This window comes from Ciconia boyciana, chromosome 36 (genome assembly GCF_034638445.1).
Source record: "Ciconia boyciana chromosome 36, ASM3463844v1, whole genome shotgun sequence".
In the NCBI taxonomy this organism is placed as follows: domain Eukaryota; kingdom Metazoa; phylum Chordata; class Aves; order Ciconiiformes; family Ciconiidae; genus Ciconia; species Ciconia boyciana.
The window spans coordinates 841,734-866,896 of NC_132969.1; the positions used below are offsets into that span (position 1 = coordinate 841,734).

Below are 25,163 nucleotides of genomic sequence, written 5' to 3' on the forward strand. Positions count from 1 at the left end.
ATTGGCATGAAAAATGGGCCAAATTGATGCCAAAAGGGGTGAAATGGCACTAAAAGTGTGAAACTGACCCCAAACTGGGTGAAACTGAGCTGGAAGGGGGTGAAACAGACCCAAAATGGGCACCTGGATGCGGGGGAGGTTGGGTTCACCCCACACGTTGCAGTTGTGCTGCGGGTGTTTATTGTCCATGTTCAGCCGCGTGCGCCCAGTGCTGCGTCCCTCCCCAACAGCCCCATAGATCCTCCCCCAACTGCCCCATAGATCCGCCAAACAGCCCCATAGATCCTCCCCCTACTGCCCCATAGATCCTCCTCCTACTGCCCCCCTAACTGCCTCACAGACCCACAGCTACCCCCTGACTCGCCCCAGAGACCTCCTATTTCCCCCCAACCTGGCCCATAGATCCCTCCAGACCCAAAGCCTGCCCCATAGACCTGCAATTGCCTCTCAACTGGCCCCATAGACCCTCCCAACCTTCCCCAGAGACCCCTCAGACCCATAAACAGTTGCATAGACCCTCCAACTGCCCCCCCAACCTTCTCCAGAGACCCCCCAGACCAATAACCTACCCCAGAGACCCCCAACTTGTCCCATTGATCCCCCAACTGCCCCTCACCTCCCCCCTAAATACGAAGGCTTTGGCATGTGCAAGCAAAGAGCAAGTGCGACCCACGGAGGCCCCCAGTGCCCCCAGTTACCCCCAGTGCCCCACTGGGACCATCAGTGCCCCCCAGTGCTTCTGGTCCTGCACCATGCACGGAGACCACCCCATGCTGTGGAGCAAGTCCTGGGCTGGAGCCATGGTCACCCCATGGCATGGGGCAAGTCCACGGCCGGATTCCCAGGTCACACGGCACCGTGGAGCACCCATGGGACCCCCATGGGGTATTTATGAGGCACCCCACACCATGGGGCAGCTCAGGGGTGATGGAGCCCCATGTGAGGCTCCCAGGCACCATGGGTGCACCTCTATGGAGCACCCCATCCAATGGGGCACCCATGGGATGGTCATGGGGTGCCCGTTCGATCTCTGTGGAGCACCCTACGCTATTGCACACCTCAAGAGTCCCATGCATGAGGCCTCCAAGTGCCCCAAGACACCTCCATGACCACCCCAGTGGTGCCCCCCATCCAATGGTTCACCCATGGAATGTTCTTGTGGTGGTCGTGGGGTGTCCATTGGACCTCTGCAGGACACCCTGCACCATGGGGCACCTCAAGGGTGCCAGATCCCCATGCATGAGGCTCCCGAGCACCATAGGGCACCTTGAAGACCACCTCAATGGTGCACTCCACGCAATAGGGCACCCGTGGGATGTTGTTCCGGTGGCTGTGGGGTGTCCGTTGGACCTCTATGGGACACCCCACGCCATGGGCCACCATCGGTGGGGCTGGGGGGGGCCGTGGTGGCCTCACCCGAAGAGGCGGAGGAAGCATGGCTGGCAGTAGGGCTTGCCCTCCTGCTCCTGGAAGGTGCCCTTGGAGAGAGGCCGGAGGCAGAAGGCACAGACAAAGTGCTCGGGGTGGAAGCGTTGGGCCATGGCGGTGACGCACCGGCCGGCGATGGGTTCCCCGCAGCCCCGGCACAGCGAGCCCCGCCGGGCGTGGAAGTGCCGCTCGCAGTACGGGTGGCCACCATCCTCGAAGAAGCTGCCCCCCACGAAGGGCGCGAAGCATTCCTGGGGACAGGGACATGGGGATGGGAACATCAGGGATGAGGGGAGATGGGAGGTGAAGTGCTCCTGGAGGTGGGACACAGGGACATCAGGGAGCAGGGGAGGTGGGGACATGGGAGGTGAAGTGCTCCTGGAGGTGGGACACAGGGACATGGGGACACCAGGGAGCAGGGGAGGTGGGGACATGGGAGGTGAAGTGCTCCCGGGGGTGGGACACAGGGACATGGGGACATCAGGGAGCAGGGGAGGTGGGGACATGGGAGGTGAAGTGCTCCCGGGGCTGGGACACAGGGACGTGGGGACATCAGGGACCAGGGGAGGTGGGGACATGGGATGCGAGGTGCTCCTGGAGGTGGGACACAGGGACGTGGGGACACCAGGGAGCAGGGGAGGTGGGGACATGGGATGCGAGGTGCTCCTGGAGGTGGGACACAGGGACATGGGGACACCAGGGAGCAGGGGAGGTGGGGACATGGGATGTGAGGTGCTCCTGGAGGTGGGACACAGGGACGTGGGGACACCAGGGAGCAGGGGAGGTGGGGAGGTGGCAGTGGTTGGGGTCTCACCCGGCAGACGAAGCACTCGGGGTGCCAGAGCCCCTCGAGGGCGGCAATGTAGCCCTCCAGGATGGGCCGCCCGCAGCCCCGGCACCGGCTGGAGAAGAGCTCGGCAAAGTCCTGGCGGCAGTACTGCTGGCCGTCCTTCTCCAGGAAGCCTGGGGGACACCATGGGGACGGTGGGGGGCCAGTGCAGGGACGGGGGGGCGTGGGGACACGGCGACGTGGGAGACGTGGACGTGGGGACGGCGAGATGTGGGGACGCGAGGGATGTGGCCATGGTGGTGAGGCCAGGATGGAGAAGGAAAGATCTGAGGAGGTGGGGATGGTGGTGGGACCAGTGTGGGGATGGTGAGATGTGGGGACACGGGGACACGTGAGCACGGGATCAGGCCGCAGGGACACAGAGAGACAGGGCAGGGACACGGGAGGCCATGGGGGGCCACGAGGCAATCTGGGAGGACAGGAGGGGACACAGGGGGACACGGGGGATACGGGAGCCACCCACCCTCCTCGCCAAAGGGCTGCCCGCACTTGACGCAGCAGAAGTGCTCGGGGTGCCAGTTCTTGTCCAGCGCTGTCACCATTTTCTGGGGGGATGGGGACGTCACTGCCAGCCACCCCCCGGGGGTCCCACCGCACCCCACAAAGGCCCCCTGCACCCAACGGGATCCCACCACCCCCAGGGCACCCCAGAAGGTCCCACTATACCCAAGGGGGTCCCACTGCACCCCACATCACCCCACGATGCCCCCCCGCACCCCACAAGCCTCCCACAGCCCCCCGCAAGATCCCACTGCACCCCAGGGAATCCCACCACCCCCAGGGTACCCCACAAGGTCCCACTGCACCCCACGGGGTCCCATGGCCCTCCAAAAGGTCCCACTGCCCCCCAGAAGTTCCCACCGCCCCCAGGACACCCCACTGCGCCCCAGAAGGTCCCACTACACCCAGGGGGGTCCCACGGCCCCCAGGACCCCCCAGGGGGTCCCACCACACCCCGCAAGCCGCCCGCTGCTCCCCAGAAGGTCCCACCGCCCCCAGGGCACCCCATAAGGTCCCACGGCACCCAAGGGGGTCCCGCTGCTCCCAGAGCACCACAGAAGGTCCCCCTGCCCCCCGGGCCCCCACCCCCCGGGGGTCCCCCGTCTCACGTCGAGGATGGGCTGGGCGCAGCGGGCGCAGCGGGGGGAGAAGAGCCGTCCGTAGTCCCGTGGGCAGTAGGGTGCCCCGTCCTTCTCGAAGAAGCTGCCGCCCCCCAGCTCCCCCCCGCAGCGGGTGCAGACGAAGTGCTCGGGGTGCCAGGTGCACCCCAAAGCCCTCACCACCTGCGGGGGGGGAGAAGGAAAAAGGGGGTGCCCAAGGGGTGACGCCCCATTTTGGGGTCCCAGCTGGGTGAGGTCTGGTTTGGGGTGCTGCTGGGGTGGGGGGCACCCTCACTTTGGGGGTGCTGCTGGCTGGGGGTAGCCCTATTTTTGGGGTGCAGCAGAGGGCACCCCCACTTTAGGCCATGCACGAAGCTAACTCCATTTTGGGATACACCAGAGGACCCCCCCATTTTGGGGCACAGCCACAAGCAAGCCCCCAATTTGGGGTGCAACACCAGGCACCCCCCTGCCTTTTTCCTCCCCTACCCACCTGCCCCCTCCCCTTCCCCCCCAGGGGCACCCCAAAACCCACCTTCCCAGCGATGGGCTTCTGGCAGGACCCACAAACCCCCTTCGCCCCTGTGGGGACCCCTTGGCGGCTCAGGTCCGACTGCAGCAGCACCAGCATTGAGTCCAGGTTTTCCCCCTCAGGAACCCCCTTTTTTTGGGGGGGCTGGGGGTGGGGAGGGGGGAAAAGAGAGTTATGGGGGTGCAGGTAAAATGGGAGGGGACACACACCCTGAAACGCCCCGGACTCACGGTGCGGTGGAGGTGGAAGTCGGAGAGCGAGGCCATCAGCTTGTCCAGCTCCTGGGTGGCCGAGGTGGCCGAGGCAGGGGGCACTGGGGGGGTCCCCGAGCTGCTTTGGGGGGGCAGGGAGAGGGTTGGGGCGGGTCTGGGAGGGTGGTGGTGACATGGGGGCTGGTAATTGGGGATGACCCCATTTTGGGGTACAGCTGAAGGGGGTTACCCCCATTTTGGGGTGGTGCTGATGGGGTGTAACCCCATTTTGGGGTGGTGCTTCCCCCCCCCCCAGGGACACACACTCACCGGGGGGGCAACTCCCCGACTTCAGCCTCGTCCGCTGCCGCTGCCTCCTTCCTCTTCACCCCCTCGGGGCTCTTCAGTGGGGGGAACTGGGCCAGGATCTCATCTGGGGGGTGTCCCAGCCAGTTTTGGGGTCCCCAGGAAGGTTTTGGGGGCTCCCCAAAAGATTTTAGAGGTCCCCAGAAGATTTTAGAGGTCCCGAAGGAGATTAGAGGTCCACAGAATTATTTCTGGGGTCCCCAGGGTGACTGTGGGGGGGCTGAGGGGATTTGGGCTGCCCAGGGTGATTTTTGGGGTGCTGGGGTGGGGTGCTTTGTGGGCTTTTGGGGTGCCCAGGGTTCTTTTTGGGGTGCTCTGGGGGCTTTTGGGGTGCCTGGAGGGGGTTTGGGGCAGGCAGAGGTGATTTTGGGGTCCCTGGGTGGATTTGGGGGTGGCGGGGGGGGTACCTGCAATAGAGCTGTGGGTGGCGTTGAGGTCACGGAGGAGCCGGTCGAGCTCCCCAAGCTGGGGGGCTGGGGGGCCGGGGGGCCGGGCCTTCTGCACCGTGCTGGGGGACAGGGACACCGGGGGGTGGCACATCCCCTCCGTGTCCCCAAGGTCCTCTCCGCACCCCCACCCTGGCCCTCCATCCTCCCCCTCCTCTCAAATCCCACCCCCATCCCCCCATATCCCCAATGTCCCCTCCTGTATCCCCAGTGTTCCTCCCATATTCCCAGTGCCCCCACCATGTCCCCAACGTCCCCTCCAGGTCCCCAAGGTCCCCGTACCTGTAGAGCTGCTCGGTGTCCCCCCCTGGCGCCTGGGGACCAGGACATTGGGGGTTAATGGGGACCTGGGATGTCGTCATCCCCAATGTCTCCATCCCCCGGGCCCCTGCGGCCTCCATGTCCCCAGTGTCCCCCGAGTCCCTGTCCTCATCCCTGATGTCCCCATTGTCCCCATCCCAGAAGCCCCCAACCCCACTGTCCCCCATCTCCAACCCCCATGCCCCCAAGATCCTCCCTGTTCCAAAGCCCCCAGGCCCCCCAATGGTCCAGAGGTGCCCCATGTCCCCAAAGCCTCCAACGTCCCCAAACCCCCCCATGACCCCAAGATCCCCAGCATCCACCAATGTCCCCAGGGCCCCTCATGGCCCCAGTGTCCCAAAGACACTCCATGTCCCCAAGGTCCCCCACATCCCCAAAGCCCCCCATGCCCCCAGTGTCCCCAAGGTCCTCCAGTGTCCCCCAACATCCCCCTTATGCCCATAGCTCCCAAGGTCCCCTGTGTCCCCAAAGCCACCCATGTCCCCAAGGTCCCCAGCAGCGCCCAATGTCCCCAGGGCCCCTCATGGCCCCAAGATGCCCGAGCTCACTGGGCCATAGGGGGGCGGGGGTGGCCGGGGGGGGTCCCCGCCAGGGGCAGAGGGCAGGTGTGGGGGGCTCATCGCCCCCGGTGGGTCCGTGAGCAGCACCGGCCGCCGGGCGAGGTGCGACGTCGTCGTCTCCAGGTCAGCCAGTAGGGCGTCTGGGGAGCGGGGTGGGGTGAGGGAGCCAAGTGTCCGGCGGGGACCCAGGTGTCTGAGCACCCATCCATCCCCTGCTCGATGGACCCAGGCATCCAAGCACCCATCCATCCCAGCACCCATGGACCCAGGCGTCTAAGCACCCATCCATCCCCTGCTCGATGGATCTAGGCATCCAAGCACCCATCCATCCCCTGCTCCAGAGACCCAGGCGTCCGAGCACCCATCCATCCCCTGCTCCAGGGACCCAGGTGTCCAAGCACCCATCCATCCCCTGCTCGATGGATCTAGGCATCCAAGCACCCATCCATCCCAGCACCCATGGACCCAGGCGTCTGAGTCCCCAGCCATCCCCTGCTCGATGGACCCAGGCATCCAAGCACCCATCCATCCCCTACTCCAGGGACCCAGGCATCCGGGCACCCATCCATCCCCAGCTCCAGGGACCCAGGGATCCGAGCACCCATCCATCCCCAGCTCCAGGGACCCAGGGATCCGAGCACCCATCCATCCCCTGCTCCAGGGACCCAGGGATCCGAGCACCCATCCATCCCCTGCTCCAGGGACCCAGGCGTCCAAGCACCCATCCATCCCCTGCTCCAGGGACCCAGGTGTCCAAGCACCCATCCATCCCCTGCTCGATGGATCTAGGCATCCAAGCACCCATCCATCCCAGCACCCATGGACCCAGGCGTCTGAGTCCCCAGCCATCCCCTGCTCGATGGACCCAGGGATCCGAGCACCCATCCATCCCCTGCTCCAGGGACCCAGGGATCCGAGCACCCATCCATCCCCTGCTCCAGGGACCCAGGCGTCCAAGCACCCATCCATCCCCTGCTCCAGGGACCCAGGTGTCCAAGCACCCATCCATCCCCTGCTCGATGGATCTAGGCATCCAAGCACCCATCCATCCCAGCACCCATGGACCCAGGCGTCTGAGTCCCCAGCCATCCCCTGCTCGATGGACCCAGGCGTCTGAGTCCCCAACCATCCCCTGCTCCAGGGACTGAGGCGTCCGGGCACCCATCCATCCCAGCACCCATGAACCCAGGTGCCCGAGCACCCATCCATCCCAGCACCCACGCATCCAGCCGTCCGAGCACCCATCCATGCCAGCACCCACGTCCCAGGCGTCCGCGCTGCCAACATCCGCCATCCCCGCCGCCGCCCCCGCACCGGGGACGGCCGCAGGGACCCCCGGCCGGCCGGCGGCAGGGACGGACGGACAGAGGGACGCGCGCGGCTCTTACCCAGGTCGTCCATGGCCGGGACTGGGTGCGGCCCCCCCGTGACGTCGCCCCGCGCGGGCCCCTCCGTGCCCTTGTATGGAAGCGCCCGGACGCCTGGGTCCCGGCCAGGGAACGGGGGGGACGTGGCCGGACGCCTGGGCCCACGGGATACGGGCGGGGGGGGGCAGATGCCCGGGCCCGTGGGATGCGGGGGCCGGACGCTGGGTCCGTGGGACGGAGAAGGAGGGGACTTGGGGTTGGGAGGGGAGGGGGCCCGGACGCCTGGGTGCGGGGGATACGGGGGAGGGGAGGGGACATCTGGGTGCGGGGGATGGGGGACACATCTGGGTCCGTGGGATACGGACACACACATCCATCTGGAGCCGTGGGATACAGGCGATACAGGGCAGGGGGGACACATCTGGGTCCGTGGGACACGGGGACGCACACACACGTCTGGGTCCGTGGGATACAGGGGAGGGGGGACACATCTGGGTCCATGCAACACGGACCCACACACACACATCTGGGTCCGTGGGACATGGGGACCCACACACACACATCTGGGTCTGTGGGACATGGGGACACACACACACACATCTGGGTCCATGGGATACAGGGGAGGGGACACACACGCACACACACACACGTTAGGGTCCATGGGACATGGGGACACACACACACACACACGTCTGGGTCCATGGGATACAGGGGAGGGGACACACACACACGTTAGGGTCCATGGGACATGGGGACACACACACACACATCTGGGTCTGTGGGACACGGGGACACACACACACACATCTGGGTCCATGGGATACAGAGGAGGGGACACACACACACACGTTAGGGTCCATGGGACATGGGGACACACACACACACGTTAGGGTCCATGGGACACGGGGACACACACACACACATCTGGGTCCATGGGATACAGGGGAGGGGACACACACACACGTTAGGGTCCATGGGACATGGGGACACACACACACACGTTAGGGTCCATGGGACACGGGGACACACACACACACATCTGGGTCCATGGGATACAGGGGAGGGGGGACACATCTGGGTCCGTGCAACACGGGGACACACACACACATACATCTGGGTCCGTGGGACATGGCGACACACACACACGTGGGTCCACGGGACATGGGGACACACACACATCTGGGGCTGCGGGATTTGGGAGGGGACACCCGGCTCCTCATCACGCTGGAGCAGTTTCACCTCCTTTATTGTGCGTTGCCATCGCTACAGTCACGACCCCAAAACCCTGTGAAATCAACCTGAAACCGGGCGCCTCTCCCATAGCAGCCCCACCCTGACACTGTGGGGATGCCCCATAACTTGGGGGGGGTCCCCCTGTCACCCGGGGGGTGCCCTGAAACTGTGCCTTCCTCCCCAAATCTGTGTCTCCATGGGGGTCCCCCCCTCGGCCTCATCATCATCATCATCAAAAGAAGCCTCAACATCTAGATGAGGTCCCCAAGGTCCTCATGGGGGCCCCCAAGTCCTTATGGGGGGCTCCCCATCTCCCCAGCCTTGTCTTCATCATCAAAAAGGGCTTCAACATGTAGAGGAGAACCCCAAGGTCCTCATGGGGCTCCCCCACCTCCCTGGCCTCATCTTTGTCATTGAAAAAGGCCTTAACATCTAGAGGAGGACCCCAAGGCCCTCAGGGGAGTCCCTGAGGTCCCCACAGGGGTCCCTCAACCTCCATGTCCTCCTCATCTTCATCTAAGGGGTCTCCAAAGTCGCTATGGTCCTCCAGTGTGTCCCCAAGATGAATGGGTGTTCTCGAGATCTTAAGAGAGGTCCCTTGACCTCCATGTCCTCATCTAACGGGTCCCCAGGAAGGTCCACCATGTCCTTAAAGTCCACAAAGTGCTCCCTAAGGTCCCCAACAGAGGTCCCTGAAAGTGTCCTCCATCTCCTCAAGGTTCCTAAAGATGTCCCCCAAGATCTGAGAGCGCTCTCCTGACCTCTTTGTCCCCCTCATCTCTGTCTAAGGGGTCCCTAACAGCCATAAAGGGGTCCTTCAGGGTGTTCCCAAGGTCTTAGAAAGGTCCCCCGACCTCCATGTCCCCCTGATTTTCATCTAAGGGGTCCCCAAGACCTATAAAAGGGCCCCCAAGGTCTTAGAGAAGAGGTCCCTGAGCTCCACGTCCTCCTGATTTTCATCTAAGGGGTCCCCAAGACCTATAAAAGGGCCCCCAAGGTCTTAGAGAAGAGGTCCCTGACCTCCACGTCCTCCTTGTCTTCATCTAAGGGGTCCCCAGCACCCATGTAGTGGTCCCCAAGGTCCTGCTGGGGGTCCCCAAGCTCCTAGAGAGGTCCTTCACCTCCATGTCCTCCTCATCTTCATCTAAGGGGTCCCCAACACCCATGCAGTGGTCCCCAAGATCCCCAAAGGGGTCCCCAAGGTCCTGCTGGGGGTCCCCAAGGTCTTAGAGAGGCCCCTTGACCTCCACGTCCACATTATCTTCACCTAAGGGGTCCCCAAAATCCATAGAGGGGTCCCCAAAGGGGTCTGCCACATTGCCAAGGTCTCCCTGCATGTCCCCGAGGTCCTCGTAAGGAACCCCAAAGTCGTCATCCTCCAGGTCCCTGAGGTCCTCCTGGACATCCCCGAGGTCCCCATCGGCATCTCCGGGGGGTTGCAGCAGGGGGTCACCCCCGCCCCACGGCTCCCCCATATCAAGGTGGGGCTGGGCCCCCTGGGGTGCCACAGCAGCCATCAAGGCCCGGGCCAAGCGAGGGGGACATCGGGCCAGCCGGGCCACTCGAACCAAGCGGGGGGCCACGTTGTGGGGCGGTCCCCCCAAAATGGCCTGGGCTGCCCGGGCGGCCAACGGGGCGCAACCCCACCGCTCGGCCAGGGCCCAGAGGGCACCGGGGGATGCGGTGACAGCGGTGGCCATGACACTCTCAAAGCCGTCCACCAGGTAACGGCGGGCCAAGGCAATGGCGGCGCCGGCAGCAGCGGGGGACACGGGGGGGGACAGGAGGGGACACTCGTCCCTGGGGCGGCCCCGGCAGCCATGGACAAAATGGAGGAGGAGGAGGAGAGGGCGGCGGGGGGCACAGCCCAAGGCCACTGCTGCCTGGCGGGCCTCGGCAAAGGCCCCCCCCAACATGGCTCCCAAGACAGGGGACCCCCGGGCCAGGGCCGCCCGGGCCACTGGCACCCCAGGGTGGGCACCGTTGGGGAGGAGGAGGAGGTCGTGGGGGGTCTGGGCATAGGGACACGGGGACACGGGGACATGCGTGGCTGGGGGGGTTGGGGACGCTTGCGGGGCCGGAGACAGTGGTGGAGATGGGTTGGAGGAGCTTGGGGACACTTGGGGACAGGGGTTGGAGGAGCCTGGGGAGGCTTGGAGACAGGGGGATGGTTGTGGAGATGGGTTGGAGGATGCTGGGGACACCCAGGGACATGGGGACGGTTGGGGACAGGGGTCGAGGGGTTTGGGGACACCTGGGAACATGGGGACAGTTGGGGACATGGGTTGGAGGATGTCAGAGACACCTGGGAACATGAGTTGGGGAGGTTTGAGGACAGTGGAGAAGAGGACAGTAGGGGACATTTGGGGGGTCTTGGGGCCACTTGGGAATGGAGGTTGGGAGGATTTGGGGACAGCTGGGAACAAGAGGACGCTCGGGGACGTTTAGCAGCCCTTGGGGACACTTGGGGACAGGGGGGACCCGGGGAAAATGGGTCAGGAGATACTTGGGGACATGGGGACACAGGGGACAGCAGGGGTGGGGGGTAGAGGGTCACAGGGGACAGGGGACATGGGGACCCTGTGGGTCCCCACGAGTCATCAGCGTCCCCAAGTCCGTCCACGTGTCCCCATGGGTTCCCATGTCCATCAGTACACCCTGGTGGGTCCCCAGTGTCACCGTGTCCATCCGCAGGAGAGGCTGCGTGGCCATCCATGTGTCTCCAGGCGTCCTCAGTGTCCCCAAAAGTGTCTGTGTGTCCCCACGGGTCCTTGAGGTCCTTGTGTCGGTCCAGAGCTCTCTGCAGGTCACCGTTCTCCCCGAGGGCATTGCCACTGTCCCCGTGTCTGTCCACCTGTCCCCACAGGTCCTCGGCATCCCCGTGTCCCCACGGGTCCTTGGTGTCCCTGTCTCTGTGCACCTGCAGGTCCCCCGTGTCCCCAAGAGCACCTGTGAGTCCACGGGCATTCCCAGCGTGCCCCCATGGTTCCCCAATCTGGATGTCCCCAAGGGATCCCTGATGTCCCCAACATCCCCATACATCTGTCCCCATGAGTCCCTAACAATCCCAGTGTCCCCAACCAGGTCTCAGTGTCCCCACCTGGGTGTCCCTACCGGTCCTCAATGACCCTCCACGTCCCCAACGATCCCCAGTGGCCTCAGCGTCCCCTTCCGCATCCTCCATGTCTCCATCCACCCGTTCCCGACGCCCCGTCACGTGTCCCCAGCACTCCGCTGCATGTCCCCAGCACCCCATGGGGCCGTACCTGCAGGTCCTCGGCACTGGCGTGTCCCGGAGCATCCTCGCCGTCCCCCGGCGTGTCCCCGGCGTGTCCCCGCAGGAGGGCAATAGCATCGGCAGCGTAGAGGGCGAAGGCCGGGGGGGGCTCGTAGGGGGACGCGGGGCCCCGGGCCACCGCTGAGAGCAGCAGGGCCACCGCCCCCCCTCCCCACAGCAGCCCTCGTGCCGGGGACGCCGGCCTGCACATGCCAAGGACACGTGTCACGCCAGCGTCACGGCAAAGGATGCCGAGGGTCACGCTGACGCCACACCAGTGCCGAGAGTCGTACCAACAACACAGGTCATGCCAACGTGACAGTAGTGACTTGGGTCACGCCAACGACGTGGGTCACGCCAACATGGCGCCGCCAACATGGGTCATGCCAATGTGACATCAACACTGTGGGTCGCACCAACATGACACCAACACCACGGGTCCTGGCAATGATGTGGGTCACGGTAATGTGACGCCAACGCCGCAGGTGATGCCAACGTGACGCCAACGTCATGGGTCACGCCAACGCTGTAGGTGATGCCAACGCCATGGGTCACACCAACGCCGTGGGTCATGCCGTCGTGATGCCAATGATGTCACGCCAATGCGTGGGGGATGCTATAGGGTCTAGGGCCACCCCCCACCCCAGGGAACATTGGGCTGCACATGCCAATGACACATCAATGGCGTGCTGATGACATGCGGGAGGCACGCAGAGGGAATGTACAGGAAATCTATAGCAGATCTATAGGGGAACTATAGGGCTACAGGTAGGAAATCTATGAGACCTATGGGGCTGCCTATAAGGCATCCATAGGGGACTAATGGGGCAGCTATAGGGAACCTACAGGGCTGCCTGTGGGAGTTCTGCAGGGGGCCCTATAGGTGATCTATACACTTGGGGCACTGGGGGTCTACAGAGGATTTATGGGGGCTCTATGGGGCCAGCAATAGGAGATCTATAGGAAAATATTGCACTCACTATGAGGCACTTAGAGGCAGCCTACAGAATACCTATAGGGTTTGTTACAGGGAATCTATAGGAAATACTTATGAAATCAGCTATAGTGGATCTATGGGGCCACCTATAAAGAATATATAATGGATGCACTGCCTTGGCTAAAAAAAAATTTACACTGAGCACCTATGTGGGATCTACAGGCTGTTTCTGGGACCCCATATGGATCCTGTGGGGCTCTATAAGCACTGGAGACAAGTGAACAAGCGGGAATCCGCGAGGGGAACCCCCCAGGTGGGTTATGGGGCTGACTCTGGGGGGCTATAGGGGGGCCACAGAGGCTCTATAGGGGACATATAAGGCTCTACAGACAACGTATTGGGCTCTATAGAGGACTTATGGGCACAGGTGCAGGGGGATACACGAGGGATCTCCCGGGTGAGCTATGGGGCTGGTTCTGGGGGGGCTGCAGGGGCAGCGCAGAGGCTGTATAGGGGACATATAGAGCTCTATAGGGGACATACGGGCTCAGCTGCAGGGGAGTGCGTGAGGGACCCCCCAGGTGAGTTATGGGCCAGTTCTGGGGGGCCCACAGGGATGCCGTAGCAGGGAACCGACAGGGGCTCTATAGGAGCGCTATAGGGTCAGTACCTGGCGAGCAGGGGCAGGGCGGTGGCGCAGGCCAGGCGGGCCGGGGGGGCCCCGCAGCGCAGCATGTGGGTCAGCAGCCCCACGCCGAAGGGGGCTGCTGCCGCTGCCCCCAGGTTGCGCAGGAGTCCCTCACCTGGGGGGGACACGGGGACATATTGGGGGGGGGGGGGGTCAGGTCCATAGGATCACACTATGGATCCCACCTTCTCCCCCAGCCCCCAGGGTCACCCCAGGAGACCAAAACAGCACCCAGGACCCCCAGTAGCCCCCCAGGGACCCCCGGAGACCTCCAACAGCCCTCCAGAGACTCCAAGGACCCCTAAAGACCCCCCCCAGGGACCCCCAAAAGCCACCGGGGACCCCCCTAAAGACCACTCAGGAGCCCCCAATAGCCCTGAAAAGACCACTCAGGACCCCCCGGGGACACCCAAAGACTACCCAGGACCTCCAGGGACCCCTGGGGACCCCCAGAGAGGCCCAATAATCCCCCAGGGACTCTTGGGGACCCCTCCAATAGCCCGCTGGGGACACATCAGAGACCCTCAAGGCTGCTCGGGCCCCCCGTGGGACTCCCAGCAGCCCCCCCAGAGACCCCCAACAGTCTCCCAGGAACCCCTGGGGACCCCCAAAGGCCAACAAGGCCCCCCAGGGACCCCCAAAGGCCAGCCATGACTCCCGGGGATCCCAGTTAGCCCCCCTGAAGCCCCCGCAACTCACCCAGCTCCTTGAGGCGTGCCTGGCGGGGGTGGGGGGGGGCAGCCGGACGTCTGGGTCCCCCGAGCCGCGAGAGCTCCTCGGCCTGGGGCGGGGCGAGGCCGAGGACCAGCCAGGAGCGGAGCAGGGAGGGGACGTAAGCCCGGACCAGTGCCCCCAAAAAAGCAGGGTGCCCCGTCAGGCGCTGCAGCACCCGGGCGGCCCGGGGGGCCGGGGCAGCGACCCCCGTCAGGTAGCGGAGGAGCCCCGAAACGACAGGGGCAGTGGCCAGGGCTCGGCTGGGCTCGTCGGCGGCTGCTAGGCGCCCCAAAAGTAGGAGAGCGGGGGCTTCGGGGAGCCAGGGGTCCCCCTCGCCCACCCCCCGGGGTAGGGCCAGGGCCCCCATGGGGGGCAGGCGGCGGCGGGGAGGCGAGGGGCAGTGGGAGGGGCGGTGGAGGATGGGGGAGGGCGGCGGGGAGGCAGCTTCAGAGAGGAGCCAGGACCTGGGGGGAGAAACGGGGGGGGCTGAGCAGTTTGGGCACGAGGATGGGGACAGCCACGGACCCCCAGGGTGTCACTAAGCGACAGCCTGGACCTCCCCCCACCCCTCCCCCAGCACTAAGGGCTGGGGACCCCCCGTACCCCCATGCTATGGCCAAGGACACCGAGGGTGATCCGAGGGCTGCCCCCGGCCCTGAGGTGACAGGGGCCCCAAAGGTGACCCCAAGGAGCCCCCGAGGTCACCCCAGAGATCCCCCTCAAGGTGTCAACGACCTCGGGGACCCCAGGGACACCCCAGGAGGTGCCAAAGCCCTGCAGTCCCCCAAAAGCCTGTCCGTCTGTCTGTCCCCCCACTCACTTGAGTCCCCGCAAGCTCCCGGCGGCCGCCCCGGCCCCAGGCGGGCCAGGCAGCTCCCGGGGGAGATCGCACGACGCGGCAGCTTCATCCTCCTCCTCTTCGTCCTCCTCCTCTTCGTCTTCCTCCTCTTCGTCCTCCTCCTCCTCATCGGCCCGGGCCCGCAGGACGTCAGCAAGCAGCGGGACGAGGCCCCGGGCCTCCAGGGCCGCCAACGCCTCCTGGTCGTAGGCGAAGGCGGCCAAAGCCAGGAGGACGCGGGGACGCCACGGTCGGGCGTGGGGCTCGGCCAGGAGGCGCAGGAGCAGCCCCAAGCCACCGGCTGCCCGTACCCGCGCCCGGTTGACAGCCTCCCGGCACAACAGGCAGAGCGCCCGGACGGCTACGGTGGAGCCGGCGATGTTGGGGGATGCCAACGCCCTCCTCACCTCCTCGGCCACCGCCTCCACCGCCCCGGCGGCCCCCAGGGCAGGCCGGAGCGGGGCACGGGCGCAGGCGTTGGCAATGGCTCCCAGGGCGGGTTGGCGGTGGTCCCGCTTGGCGTGGGCGGCCAGGGCGGCCAAGGCGGGCAAGGCGGGGGCCACGTCGTCGGCTGAGGGGCCGGGGCTGTCGGTGAGGCCCCGCAGGGCTCGGGCGACAGCTGGGCAGGCCGGGTGGGCCGGGGAGAGGGAGGCCAGGCGGGACGCCAGGGCTCGGACGGCCCCGGCTCGGCCCAGGGCCCGGCGGGGGGCCGGGGCGGCCCCCAAGATGCGGAGGGCACGGGCAGCGCTGTGGAGGCACTCGGGGGTGCCGCAGGAGGCGGCCAGGGACACCAGGAGGGGGCCGGCACCTGCGAGGGAGGGGGGGCAGAGTCAAGGGGACTGTCAGGGGACACTCCAGGGATGTCCTGGTGCCCCCAGGGATGAGACAGCCATTAAGGAGGGCATCACGGACACTTTGGGGACGTACGGGTGTGTTGGGGGACAGGCTGGGCATGCCTCGTTACCCACAGTGATGAGAAATGCATTGGGGGACGCATTGGGGACACCCTCTGGGGACATGGCACCCGTCAGGGGATGCCCCGAGGACATCCCAGCACCCACAGCGATGAGAAAGCCATTAAGGGACTCACTGGGGACGCGGGGACCCACTAGAGGACGGGTTGGGGACCCCTGGGGACATCACGAATACCTGAGGGACCCCAAGAATACACAAGGGACCCCCCCAGGGGACCCTGGGGACACCCAAAGGACCTCTGAGAACACCTAGGGGACCTCACGGACAGCCAAGGCACCCCCAAAAACACTTAAGGGGACCACTGGGGACCTCAGGGACACCCTGGAGACCCACCAAGGGACCCCTGGGGGTCTTGCGGACACCCAAGGCACCCCCGGGAACACGCATGTGTCCCCTGCAGACCTTGGGGACCCCGAGGACACCCAGGGCCCCTTCGGTGACCCCGCTCACCGGCGTCGAGGACGTCCTGGGCGCCATCGGGCTCCAGCGCCAGGTTGGCAAGGGTGCGAGCCACCCGGTTCTGCACGCTCTCTGGCCCCGGCGAGGACAGCAGGGCCACTGTGGGAACAGAGGGCAGAGGTCACGGCTGGGGACAGGTCAGGGGGCAGAGGTCAGCGCTAGGGACAGGGGGACATCCTCAGGGACAGGTCAGGGGGCAGAGGTCAGCGCTAGGGACAGGGGACACCCTCAGGGACATGTCAGGGGTCGGGATCCTCCAGCTGCCCTCAGTGGGGCTTGGACTGAACCATTCCTGGGGGTGGGGGCCGGGGCTGACCCATTCCCAGTACCGGGGCAAGGGGGAGGCAGATTTGGGCTCCCTTAATCCCCCTGGGTGTGGGGGGGTCCAGACCCATTCCCAGTATGGGGCAGGGGGCTGGGCTGTCCCATTCCCCCCATCGGGGGGTCCAGACCCATTCCCAGTATTGGAGGCGAGGGGGGAAGTCTGGGCTGTCTCATTCCCCCTATGGGGGGGGTTCACACCCATTCCCGGGGGAGGGGGGGTGTCTGGACTGCCCCATTCTCTCTGGGGGGCGGGGGGACCCGTCCCATTCCCTCCCCCGAGGAGCTCCCGGCGCCGGCACTCACCGAGGCGGGGGACGCCGCCGAGGCGCCGGGCCTGACGGCGGCAGCCGGGCTCGGTGCAACAGTTCCCGAGGACGCTGAGGGCCAGGTCGAGGGTGCGGCGGGGCCGCTCAGGCCCCAGCAGCTCCAGCAGCGGCCCCAGCCCCCCCCGCTCTCGGAACCGAGCGGCGCCTCCCGGCCGCCGGGTGTGGCGGGTCCGCAGCGCCAGCAACGCCCGGGCCAGCCCCGGCTCGGCCGCCGCCCGCACCGCCTCCACGCACCAGCCCAGCGGCTCCGACATGGCGGCGGCGCGGCGCGGCCCGGGCCCGGCCCGGCGGCCGGCGGGGCGGAGGGGAGGGAGAATGGACGGTGGCCGGGAAGGCCGCGCGCCGCGGGGCACGACGGGAAGCGGAGCCCGCCGCTGGGCGGGGCGGAAGGTGTGGCGTACAGAGCGGAGGGGGCGGGACTACGGCTCCCAGGGCGCAGCGCGGCGCCGAGGCATGACGGGAAACGTAGTCCGCCCGTCCGGCGGAGCGTGCTGCCCCGTCGTGGGAGCGCCGGTGACGCTATACTGGGAGCACTGGTGACCCCCGTACTGGGAGCATTGGGTGCACTGGTGACCCTCGTACTGGGAGCACTGGTGACCCTCGTACTGGGAGCGCTGGTCACCCTGTACTGGGAGCACTGGTGAGCCCGTAGCAGGAGCACTGGCCACCCTGTACCGGGAGCACTGGGTGTGCTGGTGACCCCCGTACTGGGAGCATTGGGTGCACTGGTGACCCTATACTGGGAGCACTGGTCACCCTGTACCGGGAGCACCGTGTCCTCAGCCCCGTCGTCCCCCGGGCAGGTCCCTGCGGGATCCAGCCCTGCCCCGTTGCTCCGCTCTCTCTGGAGCGCGGCGTCGAGCGACGGCAGGAGACGCCTCGGCCTTGCCCGTGCCGAGCCGTCACCCCAGAGCGCCATGTTCCTGCCCTCGGAGCCTCAAGGATGTCCTTTCTGCTGAGAGAGCTGAGGAGGAGGAGGAGGAGCAGGACAGTTCCCTTGGAAGGGACGGAACTCCAGAGACCTCCAAGGATCTTCTGGTCCGACTGCCCGACCCCTTTGGGGCTGACCAAAAGCCGAAGCGGGTCGGTGAGGGCCGTGCCCAACGCCTCTGCAGCCGCATGCCAGCGGGCGGTGAGCGGCGAGCCGGGCTGCGTGGGTGGCTGGAGGTGGTCCAGCCCGCAGCGGTGCCCAGCAGGGAATTGGTTTTTCCTTACGGTTTATTTCATGTCGCCTTTTGCAGCCCTCTGCGTACGCCTTGGCAAGGCTTTGGGTCCCTCCGTCCCTCGCTGGTACCCCCGCTCTCACCAGATTTCACGGATTTCTCTCCCTAGACGGCCAGGTTGCTCCCAGAGGCACTCACAGGGTTCCTCTCTGGCCACCGTAACGTGGCTTTTTGTCACCGGAGCAGTCCTAACGCGTGCCCTCGGACAAGGCGGGTCACCTACAGAGCCAGATTCTGCTGGGGTCTGACCTGCGAAACTCCTGTTTGGCTGCAGGTTGCGGTGTCGGTTCCTCCGAGAGTTTTGTTACAGCCGTGAAAACTCTTCTCTTTAAAAAACATCAGTGCTGAAGGCTTTCTCTTTTCCTGTACAAATGCGCTGGTTTAATGTCACTGTTTGCTACTGAGCAATGATCGAATCTGCTCAAAGCTAGATCACATTGATCAAACACAGGTTCCAAGCAAAGGAAAATGAGAGCTGCGGAACTCAGAAAGCCCACGTTCCCGGCAGTTAGTCTTTCGAGAAGTGCGTCTGGATTCCTGTTCAGCCTAGCAGGGTTAAATTCCCTTCTACAGCGGCTCTGTAGGGGGGCACCGACGCTCTTCCCGGCCTGGGAGCCCATCACGCGGGGACTTAACTCGCTGGTAAGCTGAGGCTGGCGGGTAGGTTCCAAATTTGCTGGCAGAAGGCTGTACAGATTTGTGTGTACGGAGATTGTGGAGATGCTCAGAGCTCCAGGGGTGAAAGTATAAACTTGATATTTAAGAAAAAAAAAAAGAAAAAGTTGAAGCAGAGGAGCCTAAGGTTACTGTTCTCTGCTAAAGCATGGGAAAATATTCTGGCAAGCACTTCCAAAGCATTTGTTCTCCCTCTGCTAAAGGTTAATTCCGTAGAGAGCGATATGGAAGATACGTTGGGCCCTTCTCTTGATTAGCAGAAATGCTGTTCAATTAGACAGGCTCTGTGACTCAGCAGGCCAGTCAAGCCCTTCGGACCTCCCACAGCTCTATTCCGGTCCGAATTTATGCAGAATTAATTTTCTTCCTTATCCAGTAAAGCCGTATTACAAGAGCCCCAGGTGAATTTAAATCTTACGGACGCTAAATTGAAACTGAATAAAAGATGGAGAAGTCTGCGATTCATCAGAAAGGAAACGCCTGAACATTGCGGATTAGAGCACCAGTGGACAGGGGCCGGTGCCCTCGTGGAAATGCGCAAAAGGTACGGAGTGGGGGACAAACTCTTAAATGCGTAAGCTTTCCCGGGAAGTGTTTGGATAAATGTATTGAATCTACAGACAGCGTTTTCTCTACACCTTGGCTCGCTCCATTTCTTTATCTCCTTAGGTTGGTGCTGATTTATTTTGCCTGCTCTTAACTTTCTCATACACCTTCCCGTAGCCTGGCGTTCCTTCTTTTGCTATGAGATGGAAAGGTGGGTAGAATTTTGTGCGGCTGGCTTGCGAAACAGAAACTGGCAAGAGCTGTGAAATAAAGAAGCGGTATAGTAGGCATTCTTACTGCATATAACCGGAAATATTTTCAGTGTGGTTAAGCTCAGAGCTCAGTGACGAACATTGAGGGGCCTGTGAATAATTTGTCATGTTTATTGTATTTTATGCATGTTAAAGCAATGCAAAATTAATCAGAAAAGGGAAAATGGTTGGAAATTTGCCTCGATAATAGATGAAGTGTTGGTAGCTTTTTGAACATAATTATTTGTACGTAAGACAATACTATTGTTTTTAAAGAAAAATTTTACTTTAGAGAGATTACTAGACGTACCTTTGCTGCAGAAATGAATGCTACTTGGTGGGTGAAAAATACTGAGTGTTTGCTCAGTATAAAACTACATGGTTTTTGAGCCTGGCTTGCTGGGCCTTCAGTTTAAGGTCTAAGTTGTGTCACAATGATTGTCATCTGCACTGTGTTCATTTTGCCTTTGCGGATAAAACGACGGGAAGTGCTGTTCTCTGGTGGAGCAGCTTACCTGTCAGACTGGCGTCTGTCTGCTTGCACTTGCGTGCATCGGTTGGAAAGCAATGTCAGATCCGAAAGGAAACGGAAAGCAACGTCAGATCCGAAATTAATCCAAAATGTATGGCATTTACTTTACATTTTCGATCCACTGAGGTCCAAGATAAAACCATTCTGTGGCATACAGCATTACCCCGACCTCCGGTAGCGATACGCACGATTATTTTTCTCCCAGGGAAATCAGGATTTCATGTAGATCAGCAGTCTCGAGCAAGAGGTAGGTCAAGTAGCTCTGTGAACCCTTACCGGGTATTTTCTACGCAGGGTTTTTGTTGTACGTGCTGAAGGTGAACAGCTGATGTACTTTCCAAGTGGGGAGAAAGCACGATAGTGTGCAAGGCCAGTTACCCAACCCAGGTCTCACTTCCCAGTTAATCAACGAGGACGTTCATCTGTGCCTGGGGGGTACCCCAGAGAAATTAGCATTGCAGAAAAGTGTGCTCACTCCTTTAAAACACCGAGCGGGTGTTTTCTCTGCCACCTACCTCACTGTTCTCTCTGCGCGGCTTCTCGGCATGATGGTGTGATTCTTTGAAGAGCGATGGTTCTAAACTGGTTGACCCTCAGCATACGAGTACTGAATTTGCCTTGAACTTGCTCGGCTTTCTTCCTCCCAGTATTGAGCTGTAAAGAACAGGTACATTGAAATTACAAGGATATTTTAAAGTGGCGTAAGCGTGTACCGCTGCTGAGAGGCAATCCCACTGTCCTCTTTCCCTTGGCCGCTTCATCCCTCCCTCTTTCTGATACATGCTTTAACGAGGCCGTGCGCTGGGGAAACTCTACAGATTTTTTGGCTTGGTTAGCTGGTCGTCAGGCTGGTTCCCTACCTGTCTCACCGCATGACTGCTACTTTACGCTAGTTTAAGCTGCTCTGATTTTACAGTACTGCTGCCTGAAAAGCAGCCTCACACATTTGAATCGCTCCAACAAATGGAGTATTTAATCTTTCAGCTGATAGCTGAACCAAGATGAGGGGCCGGCACGGCGATGGAGGCTTGTGATTTGTACTGTGGAAGCGAGCGTGTAGTGTCACGCTTTGTGAGCGTAGCTTCTGCTCACACAGAGAAACTGGGTTTCTTCTTGGCTGTCTGAAGGCCTAAATAACCTTTTTACAGCGTACCTGGTTTTGCACTAGTGTATTGGTACCCCCAGCAGATACCGAGAAAAGAAAGCTGAAGAAAGAGATTATCCCAGTTTCTGTGATGCTTCTAAGTGAAGGAGTTTTAGTAGTTGGCTACAGAAGTGTAATTAGCTTGCATCTCACTAAGCAACTTTCTATCTTCTAAACGAGTACTACTCAGAATTATGAAAATAATGTTTACAAATTTTAGAACTAGTATCACAAGAAGTATAAACTCTGCGAAGCGTTTGTCTGAACTTGGCCGTGGAAAAATCTGAGCGTAGGAGTTACGTTCTGCTTGAACATCTCGTTGAAAAACCTTTCCGAGTTTTGGCCGTATGGGTCAGCTTTCTTACATAATCCCCTTGGTTAGGTCAAAACTCTTTCTTCCTTTCCTTTCGGTTTCATGTAGGATGTTTACATGCAATTGGAAATCTGTTTTGGCCTCATACCGAACGATGTTGAACTTGGTGAAAATCGCACGATGGAACTTTGTGCAGAATCATCGAACGCAGCGACTCGGAGCCTCTCGCTGAGCGGTGGGAAGCTTTCGTCCGTCGGCAAGTCAACTCTCCAGGGACCGCAAGGAACAAACCTTACAGTTTTACACCTTTCCCAAAATTCTCTTTGTCTGTGACAGAAGATGACTCATCGCAGCAGCTTTCAAGCGTACAATACTTGAACCCGAAGCATAACAACGTCCGTGTATCTCCACATTTATTTTACGGATTATCCAGCCTCAAACATCTGAATGCGATGAATTCACTTACTGGGAAAATTGAAGATTTTTCCTTCCGTTGGCTATACCACCCGGAGTACCTTACGATGGATAACGACAGTTCCCCAGGAATCCCTGCTAATACGTTTGCAGGTCTGAGGAACCTGCAGTACCCAGAGTCTCCGTAAATGGAACAGAAATTATGAGGAATAACGCAGAGAACAGCTTCGCCACTCGCTAATTCCGGTTTGCAGGTTCTCAACCTCGCAGAAACAGGAATCTCGACAACAGAACGTGGGGCACTTTCCTCCCTGGGACCCCCCCGGTGGGGGGCAAAGGTGACAGAGAGGGGAAAGGTCACCGCGGGGGAGGTGGGGGCGCGTGAGCGCGGACCAAGATGGCGGCGCCCGCGGCCAAGATGGCGGCGCCCGCGGCGGCCAGAGCCAAGATGGCGGCGCCCGCGGCGGCAGCGGGCGGAGCCAGGCGGAAGCGGAAGCGGAAGCGGGCGGGCGCCGGCGCGCGCGGCTGCTCTCCCCGCTGAGGGGCAGGTGGGGCCCGGGGTCTGTGGGGGTCTGTGGGGCCTGTGGGGACCGTATGGGGCCGGGGGGCCCGTGGGGGTCTGGGGGGCGTGTGGGGCCGGGGGCCCGGGGCTGTGGGTTCCCGAGAGGGGCCCTGTGGGGCCGTACGGGGCAGGGGGTTGTGGGGACTGTGCCGTGGGGATGTATGGGGCAGGGCTGGGGGAGTACTGCGAAGGGGACGTATAGGGCGGGAGGGATATGTATAGGGCAGGGCTGGGGGGTGCTGCGGGGGTTATGGGGCAGGGCCGGGGGAGGTATAGGGCAGGGCTGTGGGGATGCCACAGGGGGATGTATCGGGGCCGTGGGGGGTGACCTGAGGGGCCTGAGGCAGGCGGGGGGAGCTGCTCGGTGGGGAGGGGCTGCCTGGGGCAGGAGGGTGACGGGGGGGTCAGTGGGGGCCGATGAAGCCAGAGGCGCCTTTTGGGGCGAGCTGGGGCGGGGGGCACCATCCCCCAGGAGCCCCCCTCCAGACCGCAGGTTTGCCTGACCTGATGCCTGGCCCCCCAGGATCTCTGCAGCCCCCACCCCCGGCGATGCCGATGGTCTCCCCTCCGCCATGCTCCTCGCCTCCTACTCCGCCTGTGCCCTCCTCCTGGCCGCCTGCCTGGCGCTGGAGCTGGCCGCCTGCCGCTCCCGCCCCTCCGCCCCCCCCCACCACGCCAACCCGGCCTTCCGCCGCTTCCAGCACGGCTACTACCGCGTCTACCTGCCGGCACTGGCCGCTGACTGGCTGCAGGGACCCTACCTCTACAAACTCTACCAGCACTACCGCTTCCTGGAGGGACAGATCGCCATCCTCTACGTCTGCGGCTTCGCCTCCAGCGTCCTTTTCGGGTTGGTTTCCTCTTCTTTGGTAGATCGGTTGGGTCGGAAAAAATCCTGCGTCCTTTTTTCCTTGACCTATTCGATTTGTTGTTTGGTCAAACTCTCCCGGGATTATCTGGTGCTGGCGGCAGGGAGGGTTTTAGGGGGGTTGTCCACGGCGTTGCTCTTCTCTGCCTTTGAGGCGTGGTACGTCCACGAGCACGTGGAGCGGTATGATTTTCCGACCGAGTGGATCGCCGTCACCTTCTCCCGGGCGGCTTTTTGGAACAATGTCATCGCTGTGGGGGCTGGAGGGGCGGCCGATTTCTTTGCCGAGTGGTTGGGGTTGGGCCCGGTGGCCCCGTTCATGGTCTCCATCCCCCTCCTGGTGCTGTCGGGGGTCTTTGCCATGAAAAACTGGGATGAAAACTACGGGAAGAAACGAGCTTTCTCCAAGACCTGCGGCGACGGTTTGAAGTGCCTCCTCTCCGACCGGCGCGTCCTTCTCCTGGGCACCATCCAGGCTCTGTTTGAAAGCGTCATCTACATCTTCATCTTCCTCTGGACCCCCGTCCTCGATCCCCACGGCGCTCCCTTGGGCATTGTCTTCTCCAGCTTCATGGCCGCCAGCATGCTGGGCTCCTCGCTCTACCGCCTGGCCGTCTCCAAGAGGTACCACCTCCAGCCCGTCCACCTCCTCTCCCTCGCCGGCCTCCTGGTCTTCTTCTCCCTCTTCATGCTCACCTTCTCCACCAACCCCGGCCAGGAGAGCCCCGCCGAGTCCTTCCTCGCCTTCCTGCTCATCGAACTCTCCTGTGGGCTCTACTTCCCGGCCATGGGTTTCCTCCGACGGAAGGTGGTGCCGGAGAAGGATCGCCTGGGGGTGATGAACTGGTTTCGCCTCCCCCTGAACTTACTGGCCTGTCTGGGTTTACTGGTTCTCCACAACAGCGACCGTCAGACGGGCACCAGGAGCATGTTCGGCATCTGCGCGGCCGTCGCGCTGCTGGCGCTGCTGGCCGTCGGCCGCCTCTTTGCCCTCAGCCGCCACGACGCCGAGCTCCGCCTGCCCGTGCCGCCGGGACAGGCCGACACTGCCGACGCCGTGCCTGAGCTGTGACGGGGTCCCGCGATGGGTGCCGCCCCCCCCCCGAGGGACCGCAGAAGGGACGTGGGGACACCCTGACCCGCTGCTATGGGGTGAGTGGCTCCCCCGGGTGGCTGGTGACCCCCGAAACGTCCTCGTCCCCAACGCCTCCGTGGCGGCGGGGGGGCAGAAGCACGCAGGGAGGCGTTATTCTCTCTTAAAAAAAAAAACCCCAACAAAATAAAAGGTGTTTCTGCAGATCCCTGCCCCCCGCTTTTTGGGGGAACCTGCTCCGGATCTGCCCCCCCGCCCAGCATGGGGGGCTGCGCACGCGTAAGTTGCACGTGGAGCCTTGTTGTCCCGAGCAGCGGTGTGCGGAGCCACGCTTGCACAATCGTCCCTGGTGCACGGGGGAATTTCTGCGTCTACCGGCGTTTCTGTTGCACCAACACGTGGCCGTCCCGCTCTGCACAGAGCCGTGTCCCCCCCAGCGCCTCATTGCACGCTGATCCGCAGGCACCCCCTTGCACGCCGCGTGGCACGCAGGCCCTTGCACACTTCCCCGCAGGCCAGCGCTGCGTTGGGCAGTGATACCGGCACGTCGCTGCACCCCAGCAGCCTTGTTGCATGCCGGTCCCTGCACACCTGGGGCACAGGCGTCCTT

General features: G+C 62.7%; 3 protein-coding genes and 1 pseudogene across 6 annotated transcripts; 2 read left to right on the forward strand and 2 right to left on the reverse strand.

The window, feature by feature from the left end:
• Positions 1-673: 673 nt before the first annotated feature.
• On the reverse strand, positions 674-7,327 carry TGFB1I1 (transforming growth factor beta 1 induced transcript 1). Its single transcript, XM_072849169.1, has 11 exons — positions 7,183-7,327; positions 5,783-5,934; positions 5,196-5,227; positions 4,875-4,975; positions 4,432-4,534; positions 4,141-4,243; positions 3,914-4,054; positions 3,388-3,561; positions 2,742-2,823; positions 2,243-2,391; positions 674-1,679 (listed from the first exon to the last, which is right to left on the reverse strand). Exons 1-11 carry the CDS (start codon positions 7,193-7,195, stop codon positions 1,413-1,415), a joined length of 1,317 nt encoding a protein of 438 aa, XP_072705270.1. The 5' UTR covers positions 7,196-7,327; the 3' UTR covers positions 674-1,412.
• A 1,064-nt stretch (positions 7,328-8,391) lies between these two features.
• On the reverse strand, positions 8,392-17,276 carry ARMC5 (armadillo repeat containing 5). Of its 4 annotated transcripts, XM_072849109.1 has the most exons (7): positions 16,910-17,276; positions 16,274-16,381; positions 14,831-15,656; positions 13,996-14,474; positions 13,279-13,411; positions 11,661-11,874; positions 8,392-11,314 (listed from the first exon to the last, which is right to left on the reverse strand). In XM_072849109.1, exons 1-7 carry the CDS (start codon positions 17,184-17,186, stop codon positions 9,911-9,913), a joined length of 3,441 nt encoding a protein of 1,146 aa, XP_072705210.1. In that variant the 5' UTR covers positions 17,187-17,276; the 3' UTR covers positions 8,392-9,910. The 4 variants fall into 4 exon arrangements, 2 of the variants coding, with proteins under 2 accessions (XP_072705210.1, XP_072705211.1); XR_012040030.1 differs by lacking the exon at positions 8,392-11,314 and having other exon boundaries at positions 11,736-11,874; positions 13,996-14,077; XM_072849110.1 differs by lacking the exons at positions 8,392-11,314; positions 11,661-11,874 and adding an exon at positions 11,884-12,197.
• Positions 17,277-17,367: 91 nt separating this feature from the next.
• On the forward strand, positions 17,368-22,571 carry LOC140645660 (toll-like receptor 3; annotated as a pseudogene).
• On the forward strand, positions 22,431-24,775 carry LOC140645701 (molybdate-anion transporter-like). The gene is made up of 2 exons (XM_072849167.1): positions 22,431-22,578; positions 23,116-24,775. Exon 2 carries the CDS (start codon positions 23,165-23,167, stop codon positions 24,530-24,532), a length of 1,368 nt encoding a protein of 455 aa, XP_072705268.1. The 5' UTR covers positions 22,431-22,578; positions 23,116-23,164; the 3' UTR covers positions 24,533-24,775.
• The last annotated feature ends 388 nt before the right edge of the window (positions 24,776-25,163 follow it).